Below are 23,850 nucleotides of genomic sequence, written 5' to 3'. Positions count from 1 at the left end.
GGCATTTATTTGTTTTGTTTCAGCAGTACCCTATCAACAGAACTCATATACCCTGGGTGGTGTGCCCACAAGCATTCGATGCTACAGATGTGGTGGGGTTTGCAAAGGAGAGGTGGTGCGGGTTCATAATAACCACTTTCACGTCAAATGCTTTACCTGCCAAGGTAAGTGCTTCACGTGCTTTCTAATATCTTGCAAAATGAATCTGAAGCTTTACTCATTCTTAAAATAAAACTGCTTTGCTCCAGATCTTTTTGAAGAAGCCTCTTTACATTAAAACATGCTTTATCCTGCTGTTGCTCTCTGGCTGGGCCACAAACTGGTGGTCATTCCTATACAATCTCACTGTAATTTCAATGGAAATGGAGCTGGATAGCTGGAGGCTAGACCAGGACCCAGAAAGAACATGTCCTAACCTTGCATTCCATTCTGCTTTTTAAGAGGCAGAGCCTCCACTCAGCTCAACTGAGGTCAGTGGTGTAGGATCGAGCCACATTCAGTAAGAAAGAGAACTGCTGCATGTACTGTTGAAACTCTTTCCATTCCCTCTGTTGGTACGTATGTACATGGTAGCCTCAAGTGGACAAAACACACAAAGCAATTTTAAAAATGCGACATCCCTCTCCTTAGTAAATGAGACACAGGAACGTTGAAACAGTTTGTTTCCAATAGTTTTAAACAATAAACTTAAGCATAACTTGAACAATCAACTTCCACACTATTCTAACTTTTCAATTAATTTAATAATGCTCTCAGGCATGTACAATGAGATGAAAGATTTGTTCACCAGCTGAAAATAGTTTATTTTCTAATAGAACCACTTAAGAATGGTGGATGTTTTCCCCCATGAATAGGATATTGTCTAACATCAGGGAGGACCCATTTAACTCATATTCTTCACCTGAGAAGTTGATGTTGGTATCCGATTCAATGCTTACGTCTGGTATTTTCTTTTTTTAAAAACTCATTTTATTCAAACTTGTATCAAAATAGTTACAGCATATAAACACCCCAGGAAACATTCTTCCCAACAATCAACGATACAGTTTGTACAGATTTTCCTCCTTTTTCACCCCCCTCCCCATCAAACCCCCCCCCCCCCCCCCCTCCCACCCCCGCGACGAACAGCTCCTCAAACCACAGTCACAAACATCCTCCACCTTTTCTGGAACTCCCTTGCTGAGCCCCTTGACTCATACTTTATCTTCTCTAACCGCAGAAAGTCGTACAGGTCACCCAACCATGCTGCTACCCCCAGTGGCGATGCCGACTGCCGCTCCAGCAAAATTCGTCGCCGTGCAAACAGAGAGGCGAAGGCCATGACATCGGCCTTCCTCCTCTCCATGAGCTCCGGCTTCTCTGAAACCCCAAATATCGCCGCCAAAGGGTCTGGGTCCACTCCCCCCTCCACTATCCTGGCTAAGACCGCAAACACTCCCGCCCATAATCATCCCAATTTTTCACAACCCCAAAACATGTGTGCATGATTCGCTGGCCCCTGCCCACACCTCTCACACTCATCTGCTACTCCCTGAAAGAACCCACTCATTCTCGCCCGAGTCATATGCACCCTGTGCACCACTTTGAACTGTATCCTTGCACAAGAGGAGGTCCCGTTTACCCTTCGCAGTGCCTTACTCCATACTCTCCAATTGATCTCCATTCCCAACTCCGCTTCCCATTTCTCCTTGATCTCCACCACCCGCTCGCCTCCCTGCTCCCCCAGCCACTTATATATATCCCCAATTCTTCCCTTCCCTTCCACATCTGGAAGCAGCAGTCTCTCCAGCAGGGTGTATCCCGGCAATCTGGGGAACTCCTTCCAGACGTTTTGTGTAAAGTCCCTAACCTGTAGATACCTGAACTCACTACCCCTCGGCAGCTCTACCCTCTCCCTTAGCTCCTCCAGACTGGTGAATCCTTCCTCCAAATACAAATCCTCACCTTGACCAGCCCCAATTCCCTCCACCTCCTGGAGGCACTATCCATCCCCCCCGGCTCAAACCCATGATTCTCGCACAACGGCGTTAGCACCGATATCCCTTCCACCCTAAAATGCCTTCTCAGCTGATTCCATATCTTAACCGTGGACTGCACCACTGGGCTCCCTGAATACCTACTCGGAGCCATTGGTAATGCTGCCATCACCATAGCTCTCAAACTTGACCCCTTCCTTCTCCATCCTAACCCACTCTATCCCTTCTCCTTCCCACCACCGCCGCACCTTGTCCACATTCGCCACCCAATAATAATGAAGCAAGTTTGGCAACGCCAACCCCCCCTGCTGCCTCTGCCTCTGTAGCAGGGATACCTGGTATTTTCAGTGCTTTGAAGAAATTACGTGTTTTGTGCAATGATTTGCGAACCGCATATACCAGTGATCACTGATCCTTTTGTTGGTCAAAATGGCTGGATGTCATCGGGATTTGCTTGCTTTCAAACATGACTATCACATTTCATAAGCATTTTATCTCCTGGCGTTAGTGGCGTAGCTCTAAATTTGCTGTTTTGCTCTGCATTTACTTTAATTGTATCCTTCTGTTCTCCACAGTGTTCACATACATGTTGATAATTAGCTCCATGGGGTACTTAGGAAGATGTTTGCACATAGGATGTACAAGGATGAGTGTAGTTGGAGGTTTTCCAGTAGTCAACTGAGGAGTCGCTCTGTAATTTCAAACAAAGCAACTCAATTCTTGCTTCCACGACTTGATGTCAGCCGTGGCTGTACTTATCACTTTTTTCAATCTCTCGACTTCTCCATTAGTTCTGGGCTTAACGGGGTGTGATTTTTCGATCATTGAAACCTGGGTACTTCACACCTTTAATGAACTTATTGCTGTTGAATGAGGCAATGCTGAAGTTTGCTGAATGTTTTGAGTTCTATGACACTAAATAATGCTCCCATATCTATGAGAGCATCGACATCCGAGTAGCCATTGGTCCCTGTCACAGACGGCTGATTGCTACGTCCAAAATAGAGCATAAAAGTATATTCAGGTTCATCTGCCTCTACATTGGCTACACTTGCTTGCCCTTTTGCTGTGGTACATACATGTAACACCTCCTGTTGTATTGGTCTTAGTAGTTGATTTTGCTGATGAGTGACAAATACAAGCAAAGTGGTTGACAAACTTTACACTGTTTATCAGGAGCAGGTGACTGGTATGGTAAGCACTGCTATGGTGGAAACATACTTTGTGGTAACTCTATTTGTGAGACTGCTATTGTTGCTTTGCAGGTGATTTCCTGGCATGTGAGCAATGAACAGTGTTGACAGAAGCTGATCTTGGAGTGTGGTTGTTACTCTCGGCAACCTCAATTTCAGTAAATCTGGGGCTGGATTTTCCCTTTTGGGGTGTAGGTCCCCACGCCGTCGTGAAACTGTGGTCTTTTACGCCAGGAAAACTGGCGTCAAAAGGCCACCAATTCCCTGTTTTGCTGGGGGCTAGCAGGGAGCCGTCAAAGAGCTTGCAGGTCGAGCTGTTGATTAGGCCCTCATTACTTACGGTTCCGAGGCCGCGCATGCGCAAGGCGGTGGCCTGCAGCGGCTCAGCCCGCGGACCAGCAAAGTAGTGCCCCGCATTGGCCACTTGCATGCTCTGGACCGCCCGCCCACATTGCCCCCAGCCACGAATGAAACCCCCCCGCCCGCCGATTGGCCCTCCCTGACTGTGGCAGTCCCGGACTGAGTCCGCAGCCGCCACGAGGATCCCGGATGGTGTGAGCACACGTAAGCCACGCCGTAGGGAATTTGGCCGGTCGACAACGGAACATCGTGGGGCGGGCCTCAGGCAATGAGTACACCTATTTTAGGGGCGGGGGGGCGGTAAATTTAAAAACCAGCATCTTTCCCGATTTCAGCGCAAAAAGGGATTCACCGCCCCGTCGCCAAACGCGATTTCGCCGTGGGTGGGTGGAGAATCCAGTCCCTGGACTCTGAAAGTGATAGAGATTTTCCTAACTCCAAGACTTTACTGTCTTTCTCAAATGCTTTTTGGCATAGAAAAAGAGCTGTCCAGGAAAGAAAGGGGAATACAAAAGGGGGAGGAGAAAGTGCTCCTGAATACTTCACCAAACTACCTTTGCTCATGGATATAATGTGGGAAGTGATTTTCCTGTATGAGTAATGAAAATTAACCCAATGTTACCAAGCATTTCACCCACTTTGAAAGATCTCAACATCTTTAGAAGTTTGTTTCATTTGTTCATCATTTGCCAGTCTGAAATTCAGAATTGTTTCACTCTTGACTGATTCTTATTCAAAATGTAAATGAAGCCTCATTTTTGTCAAATGTAACAAGTAGACCAAATGCAGCCTTGTATGTTACACTGTTCATCGAGGGTATCTTCCCGGATCCTTAGTTTGTACTTTTGTTAACATTATTAAAGTTAACTTATGGCTGGAATTATTCAAACATACGCTGGTAGAGTGTTGCAAATGTATAGTAAGGTAGGCTTCTAATTACCCCTCACCCACACATCAGGCAAGGTAGTCCTGGGTTAGAAACAATGTAAACAAATTGTAATGAAATCCTGTCATTAAATTTGACAGGGTTTCCACATTTCTGAGCCTGCTTGCTTCTCACCAACGCCTTCTATCTCCCGCCTCCTTGTTAATCATAGGGCCAAAGTAACTGGAAACAATATGATTCAAGGCAAATATACACAGTTTCAGATCTCCACTTTTCTCAAGGGCATCATTAGTTTTTTCCTTCCCTCTTATCACAAAGCTGAGAAACTAGATAAACTGATTCCCAAAGGAAGGATTGTTGCAGGCTGATGAATTGAAATAGTCACCACCCGGTATGAATGTGCTGTCTTAAGATCGAGTAATGGCAATGAGAAACCATGTTGTGCATTTCTTATCTATCTTCATTTCAGCTTTCTGACGTAAAAGATATTACCCACTGGGGCAAAGTATTTGAACAAAAACTTAAGGACAAAAAGGTCCTTGTTAAATACATTTACCGCCTGAAAAATGCATATGAATTCACTTTTAATTCTGCATTGGTAAATTACAGAATTCTCCGTTTGGTAGACTAAGTGCTGACACCGGGTCTGAATTGCGTGCAGTTCGCGTTCCCATTGGGGCTGCTATTTGGGGAGCAATTCAGGACATGCTAATGGGCCAGCAAATTCCAAGCAATTCCCCATCCAATGGGAGTTCTAACCGCTGGGGCCGGAGTTAGCACCAAAGATCCGGACAGCTGGAGCTGTTTTTAAGCGCTCTACTTACCACATATTCACTGCAGCCACGAAGATGGCACAAGGAAGACCTGCCTCCCGAGATCGGGAGTGCGACATGGACCCACAGCTCCATAACAATGACGAGTGGGGGAGGCACCCTCTTCCCCAGGGAGGGCCGCAGACTCAAGCCTGCCCTCCTGAACATTGCTTAGGAGGTGGTGGCAGAGGCAGTCAGCCCTGCCATTCGCACAGGTGGCGACAGCTGGTGAGCCGGAAGGGCGGGGGTCACTGGTGTGACTCCTGCCCTGAGAGGAGGATAGAAGCAAGAAGGGTTCCGTAGGCCGCAGTGCAGGTGTGCTCTGGTTGGGGTAAATTAATCTGATCCCCTGCTAACTCTGTGATGGGGCAGCTTTTCCGAGGAGTGCAAACACCCAGTGGGCTCCTGTTTGAGCTTGGCCCTTGATGATATAGTATGAGGGTTTCCAGAAGAATGGCCTGGTGGGCTCCCAGATGACCAGAGACCTGAGTATCTAAAGGACACTGGCAGCACTCAGCAGCAAGGGACCTGTCAGTAATATCAAATGGGTGTGTTTAAAAAACAGACTGCAGCAGTGGTGTTCTGAACCTGGCCACCCCAATCCCGAGGGGGACACCCAAGATCACGGATTTGCAGTCACTACCGCTAGTTCCCCGGGCCCAGGCAGCCGCCCCCAGCAAGCCTGACAGTTTTAAATGATTTTTCAGTGTTTACTTAGCCTCTCGCTCCCCCTCGACAGCCATGGCGCTGAGTCCACCTTTATCAATACTAGTATTAATTCACGCCTCCGAGCCCTCCACCTGGGAGGAATGAAGCATCGCGGAAGGGCGGAGTATACAGTGTCCAACCCGCTAATCACATTTAAATGCCAATTTTGCTTGCCGCCAGCAGAGGCAAACCTTGTTATCGCCACCAGTGAGGGACCAGAGCATGGGATCCGAATTGGTGGCAGGCGCGGACCTCAATTTTGACTGAACACCCGATGATCGCGGTTTGCGGCATCCTGAGCCCGGAATTAATGATCTGTGATTTAGTGGTTGAATACTGAAAAGCCCCTCAGTCGGAGTTGTGGGCTCTCAAATTAAATTTTAAATTGAGGTCCAGTTTCCCTCCCAAGTGGATGCAAAAGTCATAATTCAGAGAACAGCATGTAAGTTTTCCAAATATACTTGTCAATATTTATCCCTCATCCACCACAAAAGAATCTGGGGCAGGATTTTCCACCCTTTGGTCCCTAGGAAGCTGACATCTGTGGCATGTTCCCCAGCAGTGGGGCGAACGAGCCGTACAAAATGCTTCAGCGTGACTGAAAGATCTCTCCAGCAGCCAATGGCGAGCCAACTCCGCTGCAGGAAAACCCACCATGGGGGGCGGGGGGGCAGACCTTTTCATTTACCTCACTGCGTTTGTTGTGTGCCTTTCTTTATTGAATATGCAGACATTTGTGTTGGCCTGAGCTTGGTTGCAGCAATTGACATGGCAACTCTATCAATCAGATTACATTTTCCAGCTCATCAGCACATTCTTCTCATGCAGTATAAATTGTTGTTCCCTTTGGGATTTGGGATTCTTGCATCTGTCCTGGTGAGTGCAGGTTGAAAGGAATAACAGCAAGTTTCTTTTTCAGCAGTGCTCAAGCTTTCTACAACTAAGCGATCATGTCTCTTTTTTGTTTTTCTATTTATACGAAGCAAGGTAATTACTGAGACAAGTCTGTGGACTTGGACTCACAATCCTTATTGAAAAAGTGTCTTCAGAACAAGATTACCGCCTATTGAATTTGGGGACATAATTTTCATGAAAATTTATCATTTTATTGCATAAGCATTATCTTTCTGAGTGAGAATACGGTTAAATTACTGCAGAGTTGATTTTCCATATAAAAGAACAAAGGCAGTACCCATTTAAGATTAGAACAAAGCCTTTCTTTCCACACAAGTGGTCACAATACAATTAAAATAAAAACATGAATCATACTATTTTGCTTTCTCAGGGTCAGCGATGCAAATAAAATATTCTGAGCATATTGAATCTAATTCTACTGGAAAAAAATGCTTCCTTATGGTCATCATTGTGTTCTCCTGTGTTGACTACATTAGGCAGTATATTTTCTAAAAGGACAAAGACTACTCTCAAACAAGTAGAACACAAATCAAGATTAGGCAAGGGGTGTGTGGCGATGGGAGAGCAAGTGGCGGCAGAGTAACAAAGACCCAGAATTACGTGTTACCAAATGCAGCACTTGTTAAATTAAAATTGTATCCGTTTAATGCTGCATACATGTTTCCTTAGAAGCAACTGCACTCTTCACAGGCAAAGATAGAAAATGGAAAAATGCACAGTGGCTTTAACACTATCAGAAATGTTTTTTGAAAACATATTGCCGAGATTCTTTGGCCTCACCGCGACGTGTTTACCGGCGGCAGGTGGCTGCTCGCTGTTGTCGTACGGTGGGATCTTCTGGACCGCCGCTGTCAATGGGATTTCCCATTGAATCCACCCCATTCCACCCACGGCAGGGGTGCGTCATCACGGGAACGGAATATTCCGCCAACGTGAACATCCAGAACATCGCGCCTATTATGTTTGAATGGGGAACTTTTGTTACAAAGGATCACACAGGACATACAGCATAGCAACAGAACATTCAGCCCAGCCCTCGCATGGCAGCATTCATACTCCAGTTCAGTCTTTCCTGATCTAACTTTATTGGCCTCCGCTTAAATGCATATTTTCTATTCGCTTTAACTGCTCCCTTTGAAAACAGCAACCACATTCACACCACTTTCTGGGTAAAGAGGTTTCTGTTTAATTCTCTATTTGATTTCTTGGTGATTATCTTGTATTGATGGCCTCAACTTTTCATTCTCCCCAGTGCCTCTTTTTCTTTATAATATGATGACCAGAATTGCACGCATATCTCCATGGATGATCTAGCTAACTTTACCATAATATATTTATTTTTCAATTCTATCCATCTAGAAATGATGGTTTGCTAGTTTTATGGCCTTGTTTATGTGTGTCATGATTGTCAGTGACTTGGGTATTTGTATACCCAAGATCCCTCTGCTCCTCAATCCCATTTTAATTCTTATTTTCTAAGAAATGTCCACCTCCTTCGTGCCAAAATGTAGAATCTCACATTTTATCTATGTTGAAATTAATTTGCCAATTAAATGCCCATTCTGTAATTCTGAGACAATCTCCTTGCAATTTGTTGTAGCCCTCCTGAGTATTGACTATTCCGTGCGCCCACCACCTTCCCCTAAATTTTGTGCCATCTATAAACTTAGAAATTGGTTGGAAGTTTCCGGCCTTTCCCGCCAGTGGGATCTTCCTCTATTGCCAATGACGAAACCCTGCCATGGACTTTGCAACTGAGGGGGTTGGATGCAATGGGAAACCCCATTGACAGCGGCGGGACCCGAAGAGGGGGGGAAGGGGGATTTATGTTTTGATTCTAAAATCTAAATTGTTAATATAATTTGTTGAACAACAATGGTCCCAGCGCTGATCCCTGGGGAACACCACTACCCACCTTCTGCCACTCTGAGTAAGTATCTTTTACCCATAGTGTTTGCTTACTGACTTGCAGTCAGCTTGCTATCCAGTATGCTACTTGTCCCCAACTTTGTTTCCTCTGAGATTATTCATTAGTAAGTTATATTGTGCCTTATTGTAGACCTTTTGAAAATCTAGATAAATTACACCTTCTCTGTTCCCTCTTCAAAAAATTCAGTGTGGTTGGTCAAGCAAGACTTTTCCTTTTGATATCCAAGCTGCCAATTCATTATATTTTTTGCATTCTAGATGTTCTCCTATTCTCTCCATTAGTACAGATTTGATTAATTTTCCTGCCTCCGATGTTATGCTGGTTGGTTCATAGTTTACTGGGCATGTATCTCCCTTTTAAAAATAGAGACAACATTTCCTATCATTACAGGTTTTAAAAAACTAACTTTTTAAAATACGTAATAATGCCTTGGCTATTTCTTCTCGAGATTATTTTAAAATGCATGGATATAATTCATCTCGGCCAGGGGTTTTATTCTTTTTAACTTTGATCAGTTTATTTAATACTTAACTTGTCTTATTGCAAATGTACTTATCTGATTCTAATGTCACTTCCTTTGGTCCTCTTTCCTATTGAGCAAATGGTAGCTAATATTCTGGAGACGCAGTTCAAATCCGACAGGCTAGCTGGTGGAATTTAAATTCAATTAATTAATATATCCAAAATAAGAAGCTACCTTGAATAATGGCAGCCATGAAACTACCAGATTGTCCTAAAAACCCATCAAATGTCCTTAGGGAAATGAATTTGCTATTCTTACATGATCGGGCCCACATGTGGCTCCACACCTACAGCAATGTTTGTGCTTCATAATTACTCACTAAAGTAGCTCAGCATGTTTTACCAAAGCTCAATAGATATAAACAGACTACCAGGCATCGACCTGGTCACCAGAAATGGACAGAAAAGCACACCCTGCCCAGTCAACCCTAAAAAGTCCCCTCTCATTAACATCTTGGGACCAGTGCCAAAATTGGGAGAGTATCAGTCTGACATAGTTGTGTCCACCTTATCCCCAATGTTCCAGAGTCCTCCATTTTCACCCCTTCCCATCAGCAGACCTTTCAGAGGTGTTGCTACAGAAAGGAGAGGCCGCCAGAGCCCTCAATATTGAATCTAGACCCCATTAAGCCTCATGGTATTAGATCAAACATGGATAAGGAAATCCCCTTCTGATTACAACCTATCACCCTCCCTCTGGCAATGAATCAGTATTCCTCCATGTTCAATATCAATTGGAGGAAGAATTGAATGTAACAAGGTGCAGATTGTACTGTGGATGGGGGAACTACAATGTACATCTTCAAGATTGACTACAGAACACTACTTCTAGCCGATCAGGCCGAGTTCTGACGGCCATATCTGCTTCTGGCAAGCAGTGAGAGAAAACACAAGAGGGAAACACCTACTTGGCCTTGACTTTGCCAATCTATCTGTAGCAGATACACCTGCACATGGCCGTATTGGTAGGAGAGACGACTGCACAGTCCTTGTGGAGTTCCATCTTCACACTGAGGATACCCTCCATCGTGTTGTGTGGCATTTCCAGTTTGCTAAATCAAATAGATTCAGAACAGATCTCGCAACTTGAATTTGGGCATCATTGAGGCACAGTAGGCCATCCATAACTTCATGACCTGGCATGTTCCTCACCATATTATTGCTACCCAGGGAACCCTGCTTCATCGAGGAATGCAGGAGAGTATGCCAGAAGCAGCCGGCATATCTGAAAATGGGGGGTCTAACTGGTGAACCTAAAACACAGGCCTGCATGCAGACGAAACACGAGAAGCAGCAGGTTATAAACAGAGCTCAGTGAAACAATCACCAATGGTTCAGTTTAAAGTCCTGCCGCATCCAAATGTGAATTGTGGTGGACAATTAAACAGCTAACAGAAGGAGGGGGGCTCCATAAATATCCCCACCATCATTGATGCAGGAGCGCAGCATATCAATGCAAAAGACAAGGTCAAAGCATTTGCAACCATCTTCAGCCAGAAGTGTTGAGTGGATGATTCATCTCAGCCTCTTCTCGATGTCCCCAGCATCACAGGAACGTTTCCAGCCAATTAAATTCACTTTATGTTATCAAGAAATGGCTGGTGGTACTGGATACTGCAATGGTTATGGGCCCTGACAACATGTTACTTGACAACAGGATATCACCTGACCAATAGGAATTTCACGCTCATGATTTTTTGATGTATATCCTATTGAAATGCTAAGGGCGCAATACCCCAGCCTTGTTGCGCTCTCGCTCGTGCAAAACGAGGCCGGTGAATAGCGGGAGAGGCCGAAAACGAGTACCACCCCAGGCGCCAAACAGTTTGCGATGCAACCGGCCCACTCCCATAGGCGAAATCGGGATCTCACCATAGCGTGGCGAGAAACCAGTTATCACCACTTAAGCCCTATTTCCATACAATTAACAGGATCCATCCCATATCCAGCGGTCTCCTGCCATTCAGCGGCCTCCCCAGCAAGTGGTCACACTGGCGCCGATTAATTTTAAAAACATAAACCTGGCGGGAAGGGCTTCTATGGGGAGGTGAGGAGGTGTGTAGCCATCTTTGCTCAGAGGTAAAGAGCCCGGGGGCGCTGGGCTTTCACGCGGGGGTAGGGGGGTGGGGGTGGGCGATCAATGGGAGATTGGAGGGTCCCGGGGTGGGAGCCACCGCTGAATGGCAGTCTAACACCCTCTCCCAATGCCTTACAGATATTGAACACTATGGCAGGGACTTTAACCCAGAGCTTGCGCTAGTGGTGCTGCTGCTAGCCCGGGCAGCCAGATACCAGAGACGGCGGCAGCAGCAGCGTCAGCAGATGCTCGAGGCGGTGGACTATGTGCCAGACCCCACCCCACACCCTGAGGAGCCGGCTGCCCATCAGGCCAGGGAGGGACCCACAGGGGGAAACCCGCAATGGCTCAGAGTGTACAGGTGTTGCTGGTTATTTGAACAGACGATGGACAGCGCGTGCCGCAGGAGGCTCCGCCTAAACAAGGAGATGGTGCGGCACCTGTGCCATATCTTTGCGGACTTGGCTCCACTTGTAGCAGAAGAACACCTACCCCTGGTGACCGTCAAGGTCACCGCAGTCCTGAACTTGTACATCTCAGGATCATTCCAGGGCTCGGGCAGGGACCTGTGTGATATCTTGCAGGCTACAGCCCACAGGTGCATCTGACAGGTCACGGATGCGCTGCATTCCCAGGCGGAAATCTACATAACCTTTGACATGGGCCAAGCCCAGCAAGATGCCCAGGCAGCAAGTTTCTCGGCCATCGCCGGGATGCCCCAGGACCAGGTGGTAATAGATGCCATGCACGTTGCCCTGTGCTCACTAGGCCATCTGGGAGTGCCCGATGTTAACAGAAAGGGGTTCCACTCCCTCACCAGATGAAGATCATGCACATGTGTGCCCGCTTCCCGGGGAGTGTGCATGACAGCTACATCCTGGGTTAGTCGATCATCCCTGTCCTCTTCGAGGATCACCCCAGGATGGGAGGTTGGCTCTTGGGGGACGCCAGTACGGAGGCTGGAGATCGAAGTGCAGACCCGATACAGCAAGGTCGATGTGGCTACCCGGGCTGCAATTGAGCGATGCATCGGACTCCTCCAGATGCGGTTCCGATGCCTTGAATGCTCCGGTGATGCCCTCCAGTACACCTCTGGAGGGTCACCCGCTTTGTGGTGGTCTGCTGTGCACTCCACAACCTCACAAAGCAGCGGGGCGATGCGTTGGAGATTGGTGATGAGGAACATGTGGCCACCTTCGTGGAGGAGGATGATGATGAGGTGGCGCAGGACCAGCAGGGAGTTAGAGGATGAGGCAAGGAAGGAACCGGAGGACCAGATGGAGGCTGCAGGACAGGAAGCAGCAACGAGGGTTATGAAAACCCGGAGCGCCAGGGAGGCCCTCATACGCTCCCGATTCACTTAGGAAGTGGCCTGGTCCATCATCCCCCTCTCCCATTTCCCACCCACCCAGGGTTGATGTCATTTCGCTCCAGGGTGCTGGGACTGTGGTGGCACCATCAGCGAGTGACTGTCGAGAGCAGGGGGGGTGATGATAACCCGCAGAGAGCTGAGCACCAGTGCTCTTCATTCTATGCCACAGTCTGACTCCTGCCTGTCTGTTAGTGCTTGCTCACTCCCATCACCTGCACGCGGTGTGACTGGGGAGGAGGGGGAAATGCCTGGAGAGATGGGCAAAGGATTCGGAGGTCGGCCCGCATTGCAGAAGAAAGTGGCAGCAACATCATAAGGTTGTGCTCAAGGGTTTTTATTGTGTGTGACAATTCTCCACCCTCCCGATGGTGTCGCCAGCCCCAACCCCCACCACCCCTCACTCACTAGCTACTCCCCACACCCGTTCCCCCTACCCCGGTGCCCTCAGTGATCGCTCAATGTGATTTGCCTTCCTGGCTACGTCTAGGTGTGTCCTCAGGATGCACATCAGAAGTGGAGGCAGCCAGCTGCTTACAATGTCCCATGGCCTTCGATGCCCCCAGCGGGAGGGTTCTGATGCCGTAGGGCCCTGGCTCACTTGTTGACAGCACATGCACAGCCGTGCCACCCTGTCCTGTGTGCTGATTGTGAGACGCAATTTCATCAGAGTGTTGGAACTCGGGGGAGCTGGTGGCCACCGTTGCCACTCCATCGGACAGGCCCGGGATGGCACTCAGCGGCCCCTCCTCCCATCAGTACCCATAGGGATCTGGGGTTCAACTTGGGATGAAGGGGGAGCTGGTTTGAGCCCCGGCTGCCCTTGCCCTGGCTCTGCCAGGCCTGGTGGTTTCCCATGGTCCGCACCATCGGGTCGACGCTGTCAGCGATGCTCCTCAATGATTGGGCCATGCCCTGCAGTGCCTCGGCCCTGCAGGGCCTCGGCCATTCCCATCTGAGAGCAGGACATGTCCTGCAGAACCTCATCAAGGTCAGGCTGGTACTGGGTGACACCCCCAGCGAGTTGGACATTCTGTCGAGACCCTCAGCCATGGCCGTCACTGACTGTGTGATGTCTTGGACACCTTCACTAATGGTGCCGATGTCGTGCACCAGGCTCTCCACTGCAGTCGTCACCCTGGCAGTGTTTGCCTCAGTGACGCATTGCCAGCGACATCTCCTGTGCGCGTAGCCTCTGGGACTCCTCCAAACCGCTAAGCACCTGCTGGAGTGTCACTGAAATCTCCCTCTGAATGTCCTGGCCGCTCCCTAATGTCTCCAGCAGCTCCAGAATGACCTCTTCTCCAGGCTCAGAATCAAGCTGGGACCCAGCTGGGACCTGGGATCTACCAGCGCCCCGACTGCTGTCTTGCCTGGGGGTTCCTTCACCAGATGTACAACAGCAGCAGTGTGGTGCTCACCAGATTGTGCCCCAGAAGCCTGACCACTAACATTTCCCACCGAGGTGCGTGTATCTGCGCTGGTGTAGGGTGGGGATGACAGCTGTCACGTGACTATTATGTTGGCATCCTCAGAGCTCCCCGAGGTGTTCTCATGGAAGGCTGGAGAGGGGGCCACCCAGGTTGGGCCGGCACCGTTGGCTGGAGGACCTGCGGGAGAATGGACATGTGGTCAGCGGGAGGGATGGGTCAGTCAGTCACGCCTGACAGGTCCTTTGACTGGGGCTCCTCACCTCTGCGGCTTCCCCCTTCATTCGCGTGGGTGGCCGCTTTGTCCTCGGCCACCCAATCACCTCCAGGGCACGTCCCTCAAAGGTGATGAGGATCCTGATGTTTGGCACCCGAGTGCCAGTCTGGGTCCTCTCCCGGCGGTTGTGCGAGATCTTTTCCTGATCAGACACAGAGAGGGCATCGTTAGCCACACACATGGTTCTCAATGGTGGGAAGGGGTTTTGTGACAGAAGGGCTGGTGGGAGGGGGTTGTGTGACAGAAGGGCTAGGGGAGTGGAGGGGGGGTTGGGGGTTGCTTGGAGAGTTGGAGGTGGAGGTTCACTTGGGGGTGGGGAAGGTATCGGTGGGTATGGGGAAGTGGTGAATTCTCCACCCTCCTAAGTGGTGTCTACGCACTGATGCTGCCCGGTGTAGGTCGTTTACCTTTTTCCGGCACTGGAGGCCAGTCACACTCTCGGCGCTCACAGCTGCCGCCCCCTCGTCCCAGGCAGCACTGGCTGCCCTATGGCTGAGCCTCCTGGACCCTCGGGGGAACAGGACATCTCTCCTGGCCTCCACTGCGTCTAGGAGACTCCCCAGATCTGCATTCCCGAATCTTGAGGCCAGTCTCCTCAGTGCCATTGTTGCAAGCTGACTGGGGTTGGCTGAGCAAGTGCTGCTTAAGTGCTGCTCGACCTTGTTGGGGGCGCTGGCCAGCGCGGTATTGGCGAATCGGCTGGTCAGCCTTCTTTTGTGGCGAGCAGCCCTGGGGCCTCGTTAAGTGGACTAATTAATGTTGAATAGCGTTGCCGGCCGAGTGCCGGGAAGCTCGCGGCAGGTTCCGCTCTCTACCGCACTTAGAAATCTTTCCAGAGAATCGCGCCCTATGTTGCAGTTTTCTGAACATCATGAAAAGTAATTTGGCACAGGGGTTGAGAACACAGAGATATTTCACATGACTGAACTAAAGTGATTGCTTCAAATCTGACTGGGTTGAGCTCTTTATCACATGCTGCAAATAAACAGTTCAGCCTTCAGCAAATGTAAGCTGTCAAGGTCTGGAAAGACAATTGGAAATGTTGGCAGTGCAGATTGGAAACAATAATGATAAATAGTTGCAGAGGCATGGTAACATTTGACTGGGTGCATCTTATTGTCATGTGCTGTGTGTCACATGAACCTAGTGAATATATTGTGAAGCAGAATACTGCAGATGCTGGAAATCTGAAATCAAAACAGAAAATGCTGGAGAAGAATTCAGCAGGTTAGGCCGCATCCATGTGGATGACCTTTCATCAGACCCGAAATCAGAACCCGAGTCTGATTGCTGGAGATTGCTGATGGGTGAATAATGGTGTCGTGTGGGTGGTGGTGGTGGGTGGGGGGGGGGGTGGCTGGAGGTGGTGAGCAACATGAGACGTTAATGGTGTTGGTGGATACAAGTATCATGTTTCACTGGACTTCACAATCTCTTTGTCCAAAAATAGGCCTAAATAAACGTGCGTCCTGGGAACGCTGCTGAATTTTTTCTCCAAGCACTTTGGAGAACCATAGAATTACTACAGTGCAGAAGGAGGCCATTTGGCCCATCGAGTTTGCACCAACCCTCTAAAAGAGCACCCTACCCAGGCCCACTCCTCCGCCCTATCCTCGTAATCTGATAACCCCACCTTACCTGTACATGTTTGGATGCTAAGGGGCAATTTTAGCATGGCCAATCCACCTACTCTGCACATCTTGGACTGTGGGAGGAAACTGGAGTGCCTGGAAGAAACCCACGCAGACACAGGGAGAATGCACAAACTGCACACAGACAAGTCACTCAAGGCCGTAATTGAACCTGGGTCCCTGGCGCTGTGAGGCACTGTGCCACCATGCTGTCCCAACCAACATTTTCTTCAGCAATTACTTTGCTTTGCAATATCATGGTCAAAAATAAATGTTGATGTTGGCATATGCACGGGACAGATCTGACCACTTGTGGTGGCTAAACTTTGTGTGGCCTTCCCATCACCCCCAAGGTTGGCTCTTGGACCCCCACTAACATCATAAACTCAGATTAACAAAGTCACCATTTCTACTTTAATTGAATGTTATTTGAAAAGTTGATACTTATATAAATAAATAAATAAACATTTCAGTGCAATAGAACTAGACAAGCTTCTTTTTCAGGAATTAAAGCTGCAGTATTATCAAAATGATTACAGGATCAGACAATCAGCACAATCTACCATAATCCCATTTCTCTACTCTCCCTTTCAATTATCATTAAGATTTTTCTTTCACCCTTTATTTAATTCGTCCTGAATTTTATGATTAGCTGCACCTCAATATTTATTTGAGGTAAGGTATTCAATATTTTAATAGCCCTTGTGTGACAGAAATGCCTCTTCATTTCTTCATGTAATTCAATTCTGATCCTGAATTATACCCTCCACTCAATAATTCAGGGTTCAGTAGAAATAATCTTTCCCTATGTATGCTTTCAAAACCATTCATAATTTTGAACATGTGTCAACTCCCATCATTCGCGGAGGTTATATTCCTGTGAAATCTTGCAAAGGGTGAAATCATGAACAGTGAAATAGCACGTGCACATGATGGATGGTGCATTCGCAGTGTGCACTTTCTAAATGGGAAAGGCGAGAGTTTAACAATCTAATAGTTCAACATGAGAGTTTAAATCATGGATGAGTGAAGTTTTGCAACCACGAACCGTGATTTGGTGTACATACACATTCACGCAGGTAAACAAATTCACAGTAGAGAGGGTTGCAAATGATGAGACTTCACTGTCACTGTACCGCTGTTCATTTTTCACCACTGTTGTTAAGACAGCTCAAACTTTTCTCTTCGTAACCGTAAAGCCTCTCTTGTATCATCCTAATGAACCTGCCTTGATTTTTTTTCCCCTATTTATTCCTTCTATAATGGGGTGGACATAATTCCAACTGCGGCCTGTCCAATGTCTCATACAGGTTCGATAACATTGCTTTGTTTTTGTATGCAGTAGCCTTATATATAAAACACAGCATCCCCTTTTGCCCTCTTTACGGGTTCAGCCTTATTCCCAAATGAGCCTGAAATGCCAAAGGAGTCCCAATATCAATCCCGTTCTGAAATGCAGCAAAACATCAATGTACCAAAGACACAAATCCTGAATATCATGAGGCTCAATTATGTTTCTCAATATTTGGCTTGAATCTGGATTCAGGCCAATGCACTATGTATTTAGATAGAGACACATTCTGGTGCTCAACATTTGAACCATGTCTCCCTCATCCACGCAAGAAACATATCAGGCTGATGAGATCATAGTTACAAACCCAGCATACCTGAGTGGTTTGGGCTGCGGTCTAATTTATGGAGGTCATGGAGTTGTTGGACTTTCCTAAGTGTATGAAGTTAGTTGTGCTGAAGGTTTATATTCGACGTGACCCCCATTTATTTTTAACATACCAGGTGTCTAACATCCCCTTAGCCATTACATCACCGGGGAATTTTAATATTCCTGTTAGACTTCAGACTAAATTAAGAGTTACTCCTCAGCTTCAGTACTTGATCTATTCGCTGCCCAAGCAGTGATTATTAAGGAATGCTTTGCATTCTCTGTTGATTTTCTAGTAAAAGCACTGTTGCCCTTCAAAATAAATTAATTTACAGATGCATTGTCATGTGTGTATGGGTGGGTGAAAAGGTCGAGTTCATAATAGCAGCACTATTCAAAATGGCGGGCCAAACCATCCTCATCTTCCGACCGAGAAGCAGAGGAAGCTGACTTTCTACCAAACTTCTACTGATGGCGCTCTTGCTTTCAGATTCTCCTTACCTTGTGAAATGCTTCAGCTCCTCCATTAAAAAGCTTGAGTGAAATAGAGCGTTCAGTATGGATGAAATTCCCTCTGTTTGCTATTTGCAGGGAAATAATAATCATGTTTATCGATACATTACTCTCTGCCTCTTCATCCAAACCACTAATATTTTTTTTAAATTTAGAGTACCCAATTAATTATTTTCCAATTAAGGGGAATTTAGCATTGCCAATCCACATATCTGCACATCTTTGGGATGTGGGGGTGAAACCCACGCAAACACTGGGAGAATGTGGGAGAACTGGGAGAACACTGGGGCTAGTTTAGCACACTGGGCTAAATCGCTGGCTTTGAAAGCAGACCAAGGCAGGCCAGCAGCACGGTTCAATTCCCATACCAGCCTCCCTGAACAGGCTAGGGCTTTTCACAGTAACTTCATTTGAAGCCTATTTATGACAATAAGCAGTTTTCAATTTTCATTTCATGTGTTAACTCCACACGGACAGTGACCCAGAGCATGGATCGAACCTGGGACCTCGGCGCCGTGAGGCAACAGGGCTAACCCACTGCACCACCGTGCTGCCCCATAACCACTAATATTGATCCTCGTGGCAGCGTACCGACTTGAAAAAGCTCTGTTTATGCCCACTCTTTGTCTCTTGTCTGTGAACCAATCCTATAAACTACTCCCATCATTTCTGATTCTACCTATTCCTACTTTGCTGTTTAGCACAGGGCTAAATCGCTGGCTTTGAAAGCAGACCAAGGCAGGCCAGCAGCACGGTTCAATTCCCGTAACAGCCTCCCCGCACAGGCGCCGGAATGTGGCGACTAGGGGCTTATCACAGTAACTTCATTGAAGCCTACTTGTGACAAGAAGCGATTTTCATTTCATTTCATTTCCACCCGTACTGATTCTACTTCATGATCTTCTGAGGCCAGGTGCTTTCACACTAATATTGTTATGTCATCCCTTACTATCAGTGCAACCTCTCCTGCCTTGCCATTCTGTCTGTCTTTCTTAAATATTGCGCACCCTGGAATATTTATTTCCCAACCTTGATCACCTTGCAACCATGTCACTCTAATGGTGATTAGATCGAAACCATTTATATCTACTTGTACCACTAGTTTACCAATCTTATTGCAGACCTATAGTATCCTTACAGTGTAGAAGGACGACATTTTGTCCACTGTGGGTGGCACGGTAGCACAGTGGTTAGCACTGTTGCTTCACAGCACCAGGGTCCAAGGTTCGATTCCCAGCTTGGGTCACTGTCTGTGCGGAGTCTGCACGTTCTCCCTGTATCTGCGTGAGTTTCCTCCGGGTGCTCCGGTTTCCTCCCACAAGTCCCAAAAGACGTGCTTGTTAGGTGAATTGGACATTCTGAATTCTCCCTGTGTGTACCTGAGCAGGCCCCGGAATGTGGCGACTAGGGGCTTTTCACAGTAACTTCATTGCAGTGTTAATGTAAGCCTACTTGTGACAATAAAGATTCTTATTCTTATTATAAGTCTGCACCAACCCTCTGAAAGAGCACTCTATCTAGGCCCACTCCCCCACCCTATCCCTGTAACCCCGCGCATTGATACTGGCCAATCCACCTAACATCTTTGGATTGTGGGAGGAAAATGGGACACTCTGAGGAAACCCACGCAGACATTGGAAGAAGGTGCAAACTCCACACAGACAATCACTCAAGGCCAGAATCGAACCCGGGTCCCTGCCGCTGTTAGGCAACAGTGCTAAACACTGTGCCGCCCATGTTTCTTGCACTCAGTTAAATAATGTCCCACTCTGCTTGTCCTTATCCAAATCACTACAGTGTTCTGTTGACTCGACCTTTCTCTTTGGATTTCTTATAAATCTTCCACCAACCTTCCCTTACCCCACCCCCTGTTGGTTTAAAACCCTGTCCACAACACTAGTTATATGATTGGTCAGGACACTGGTCCCAGCCCAGTTTAAGTGGATCCTGTCCCAACGGAATAATTTCCTCTTCCATGAGTACTGATGTCGGTGCCCCATGAATCAAAACTTTTTTTTCCCCACTCTTTGAGCCAAAAGTTTCATTCTTTAATCTTCTTGACCTTTGTTATATTACACTTGGTAGTAATATGTCGTGTTCTTTGTCTTTTGTTCCTGAATGGTCTGTTGAGTTGATGACAAAGAATCCACCAATGATTAGATTGAAATAAAACTCATTTATTGTTTAACGATTAATTAAATTAAGTTCGCAAACGCTACTGAGCTGTAGTTAATAATAAAGTAACATTGAATCTGTCTAGCAGTAATCAATAATCTAGTAGTCATTAATAATATCCTCGTGTTAACTCTCTCCAATCTAATACTCTCCTAGTGCTGTTATCAGGCTTTGTCCTTCACTAACTCTACCCAGCATTCCCTGAGTTCTGATTTGTATACAGAGAAGTGGTGGTGCCCTCTAGTGTTTGAATTACACAGAGATGTAATAATTAACCCTTCACTAACTTGCCTATATACATATCATTACAACCTTTGGCATTGGTGAGTGGCTCAAGTAACAATCCAGGCTATAACTCCTCGAACTCTGTTAGCAGAACATCATTCCTGGTTCTATCTGTGCCATTGGTTCAGGGGTTGAGGTTCTTCCATCACTCCATAATAGTTCCCCATTCATGCCTGACTTGCAGCCACACCCTCCCTTCCCTGACCATTAACCAATTTTAAAGTTCTGTCTCACCTTAAGGGTGTGATTGACTCCTGGAACAAAGCACTTGCTGATGCCTCGCAATGTCTGTTACTCAGATTCCAGCTCAGCAACTCGAGCTGAGGTTGTGCAAGCTGCAGAAGCTTATTGCAGAAATGGTTGTCTGGGATTACAGTGCATTCCATAGATTTCTATATGCTACAGTCATGGCACACCACCGTCCTTGCCATTTCTGTCCATCTGTAATATTTTAATTAGTCAATTAGTTATTGAGTCACACAGCAAAAGTGACAAAATGTTACATTCACCTAGCTTACAGACAAAGGACGAAGACTCAGCAACTACTGGAGGCTGAAATAAGGTAGAAAAAGGAGCACCGCTTATCCCCTCTGCACCAGATTCCCACCTGAGCCAAATTTCCATCATACCCGGGCACAGTCTGATGTGTGCGTCCTCTCTGAATATTGCAATGATCTGTTTAACTGTCAGAATACATCAGTGACAATGTTATCAATACCCCTGAGGCCTTGGAGCCTGATGGTAAACTTTAAATCCTAAACTGTAAGGGTATTACTGCTGTCAGGAAAATTAAGGTTGAAAGAACTTCAACACTGACTGAAACAAAACTAATTAGAGGTAGGGGACAGAAAATATCGTGAAAATATTATAGACACTGTGTTTAAAAGCACAAGAGAATAAATATTTCCTGAGTAACAAATTAAATCACAGAATTGTTAGAAATTAAAGTTGGGTTTAAGCTCTAACAAAAGAAAAGGGCAGCTTTTCATTATAAAATATATTGGAAAGTAAGCATTGTAATGATGAAATGTTACGGCCGTTACTGTACATTGTCCAAAATTTCTCTACACATTTTACAAGAATGGAATTCGTGATTGTTGCTTTTTCATTGAAACTTCCACAGTCAAATAATTAACTCTGTGAAGGTTGAGGTTGCGATATTTGACAATGCATTGCAAGTACAATTATTACTGAGGAAAATGATAAAATGGTCCCCTTGATGGGTATTAGGGCAAAGCTATCTGTGGATCTATTGGAAAAACCATTTACCCCAAATTATGTTAGAATTGGAAAGAAAAGAACTCACATCAGTATATCACATCTCCCAGAAATCATTAAAAGCGCTTTGCAAACATGGAATGATTTTGAGTTTGAAAATTCTTGAAATACTCAGCAGGTGAGAGGGGAGATAAGATCAGAAGGGAATGTCTAAGGTAGGGCGGAAGGCAGGGTTGATTAAATTACACAAATGGATGATTATGTAAGGCAAAAGGGGCTGGTAAAGAGGCAAGTAAAGAGACAAAAGATGGTCCTGCTTCCTGTTTCCACTCTCCACAGTGTTTTGCTTCTGTATGATTTTGTGCCAGTCACTTTTGCTAAGTAGGGTAAATGTGACAGCCACCCTGTACATGAGACCCAACAAATAACAATCAGTTGGCTTATCATTTAATCTGTTTTCAGTGAGGTTGGTTGAGGAACGTGTGCCAGGAAAATAGTGTCATGTAATCTGTATCATCCACCTGAGCCGGTAGAATAGACAGATGGTGCTTTGGTTTAATATCACATCTAAGGACACTTCACTTGGAATCCAACTATTCTTGTGTGACAGACAATATTAAAGGAAGCAATGCGCTGGTCAAGGAGACACAGCCTGAGTGAGTGAGACACAGACAGAGTGAGAATTTAAACTTGGTAATTTGGTGCAGTGAGGTAACCAGGAAAGGTAAGTCATGAATCTAATTGTGCTGTTTTTCAGTTAAAAGTGCAGTGTAGATTAGTGTCTGATTGGCTGAAGCTGCCCCCACCCTAATTGCTGAGAAGCAGTTATCTGGCAGTCACCTGAGGCCTGTTTAGGGGCACAAAGGTACACGTTGTATTCTTCTCTTTGAAGTTTAAGTAGTGTGAGTCATCCTAAAGTCTGTATAAAAGACAGACAGAATGCGCACTTAGTAAGCGATGCGCTGGTCAAGGAGACGCAGCCTGAGTGAATGAGACACAGACAGAGTGAGAATTTGAAACTTGGTAATTTGGTGCAGTGAGGTAACCAGGAAAGGTAAGTGATAAATCTAATTGTGCTGTTTCTCAGTTAAAAGTGCAGTGTAGATTAGTGTCTGATTGGCTGAAGCTGCCCCCACCCTAATTTCTGAGAGGCAGTTATCTGGCAGTCACCTGAGGCCTGCTTAGGGGCACAAAGGTACACATTGTATTCTTCTCTTTGAAGTTTAAGTAGTGTGAGTCATCCTAAAGTCTGTATAAAAGACAGACAGAAAGCGTACTCAGTAAGCGTTGCGCTGGTCAAGGAGACACAGCCTGACTGAGTGAGACACAGACAGAGTGAGAATTTGGTAATTTGGTGCAGTGAGGTAATTCGGTGAAGAGTGGGAGAAGGTGCTGTTTCCCCACTATTGCTCTCTCTCTTTCTTCCGGCCTAATTTCGGGAGCCGTTCAGGGGAGGAGAAGCAGTCTCTGTGAGTATAAAAACCTAACGGTAACTGCCTGTTTTCCAGTTTTTCCCCCCCAAAAGTGACGTCAGAGGGAAGCTGTGATCTGATTGGTTGATAGCAAATCTGCCCCAAATTTAAAAGAAACACAGCTAAACTCGTAAACTTAAATTAAACTAATTAATTCATTAGAGATGGCTGGTCAGGTGATGTGCTTGAGCTGCTTGATGTGGGGGCTGGCAGATCCCATTGCGAGCTGCAGCGACCACATCTGCAGTAAGTGTTGGCTGCTCGAAGAGCTCCGGATCAGAGTTGATGAGCTGGAGTCTGAGCTTCAAACACTGAGGCACATCCGGGAGGGGGAGACTTACCTGGACACTGTGTTTCAGGAGGCAGTCACACCTGTCAGAGTAAGTAGTTTAAATCCTGCCAGTGGCCAGGGACAGCAGGGTGTGACTGCAAGTCAGGCAG

General features: G+C 46.6%; 1 protein-coding gene across 6 annotated transcripts in view; it reads left to right on the top strand.

Annotated features, from left to right (window-relative positions):
* ablim3 (actin binding LIM protein family, member 3) overlaps positions 1–23,850 on the top strand; it is a 514,512-nt gene that overhangs the window by 120,783 nt on the left and 369,879 nt on the right. For 5 of the 6 annotated variants that reach the window (XR_011948319.1, XR_011948323.1, XR_011948322.1 and 2 more), the window contains exon 2: positions 24–164. Coding sequence is in view for 1 of the 6 variants with exons in the window: in XM_072512118.1 (XP_072368219.1) it covers positions 24–164 (141 nt within the window). In the remaining 5 variants the exon portion in view is untranslated. The remainder of the gene's footprint in view (positions 1–23; positions 165–23,850) is intronic. The other variant, XR_011948320.1, reaches the window with a different exon arrangement.

Source organism: Scyliorhinus torazame, chromosome 7 (assembly GCF_047496885.1).
Source record: "Scyliorhinus torazame isolate Kashiwa2021f chromosome 7, sScyTor2.1, whole genome shotgun sequence".
Lineage (NCBI taxonomy): Eukaryota > Metazoa > Chordata > Chondrichthyes > Carcharhiniformes > Scyliorhinidae > Scyliorhinus > Scyliorhinus torazame.
This window is presented reverse-complemented; position numbering and strand designations above follow the sequence as displayed.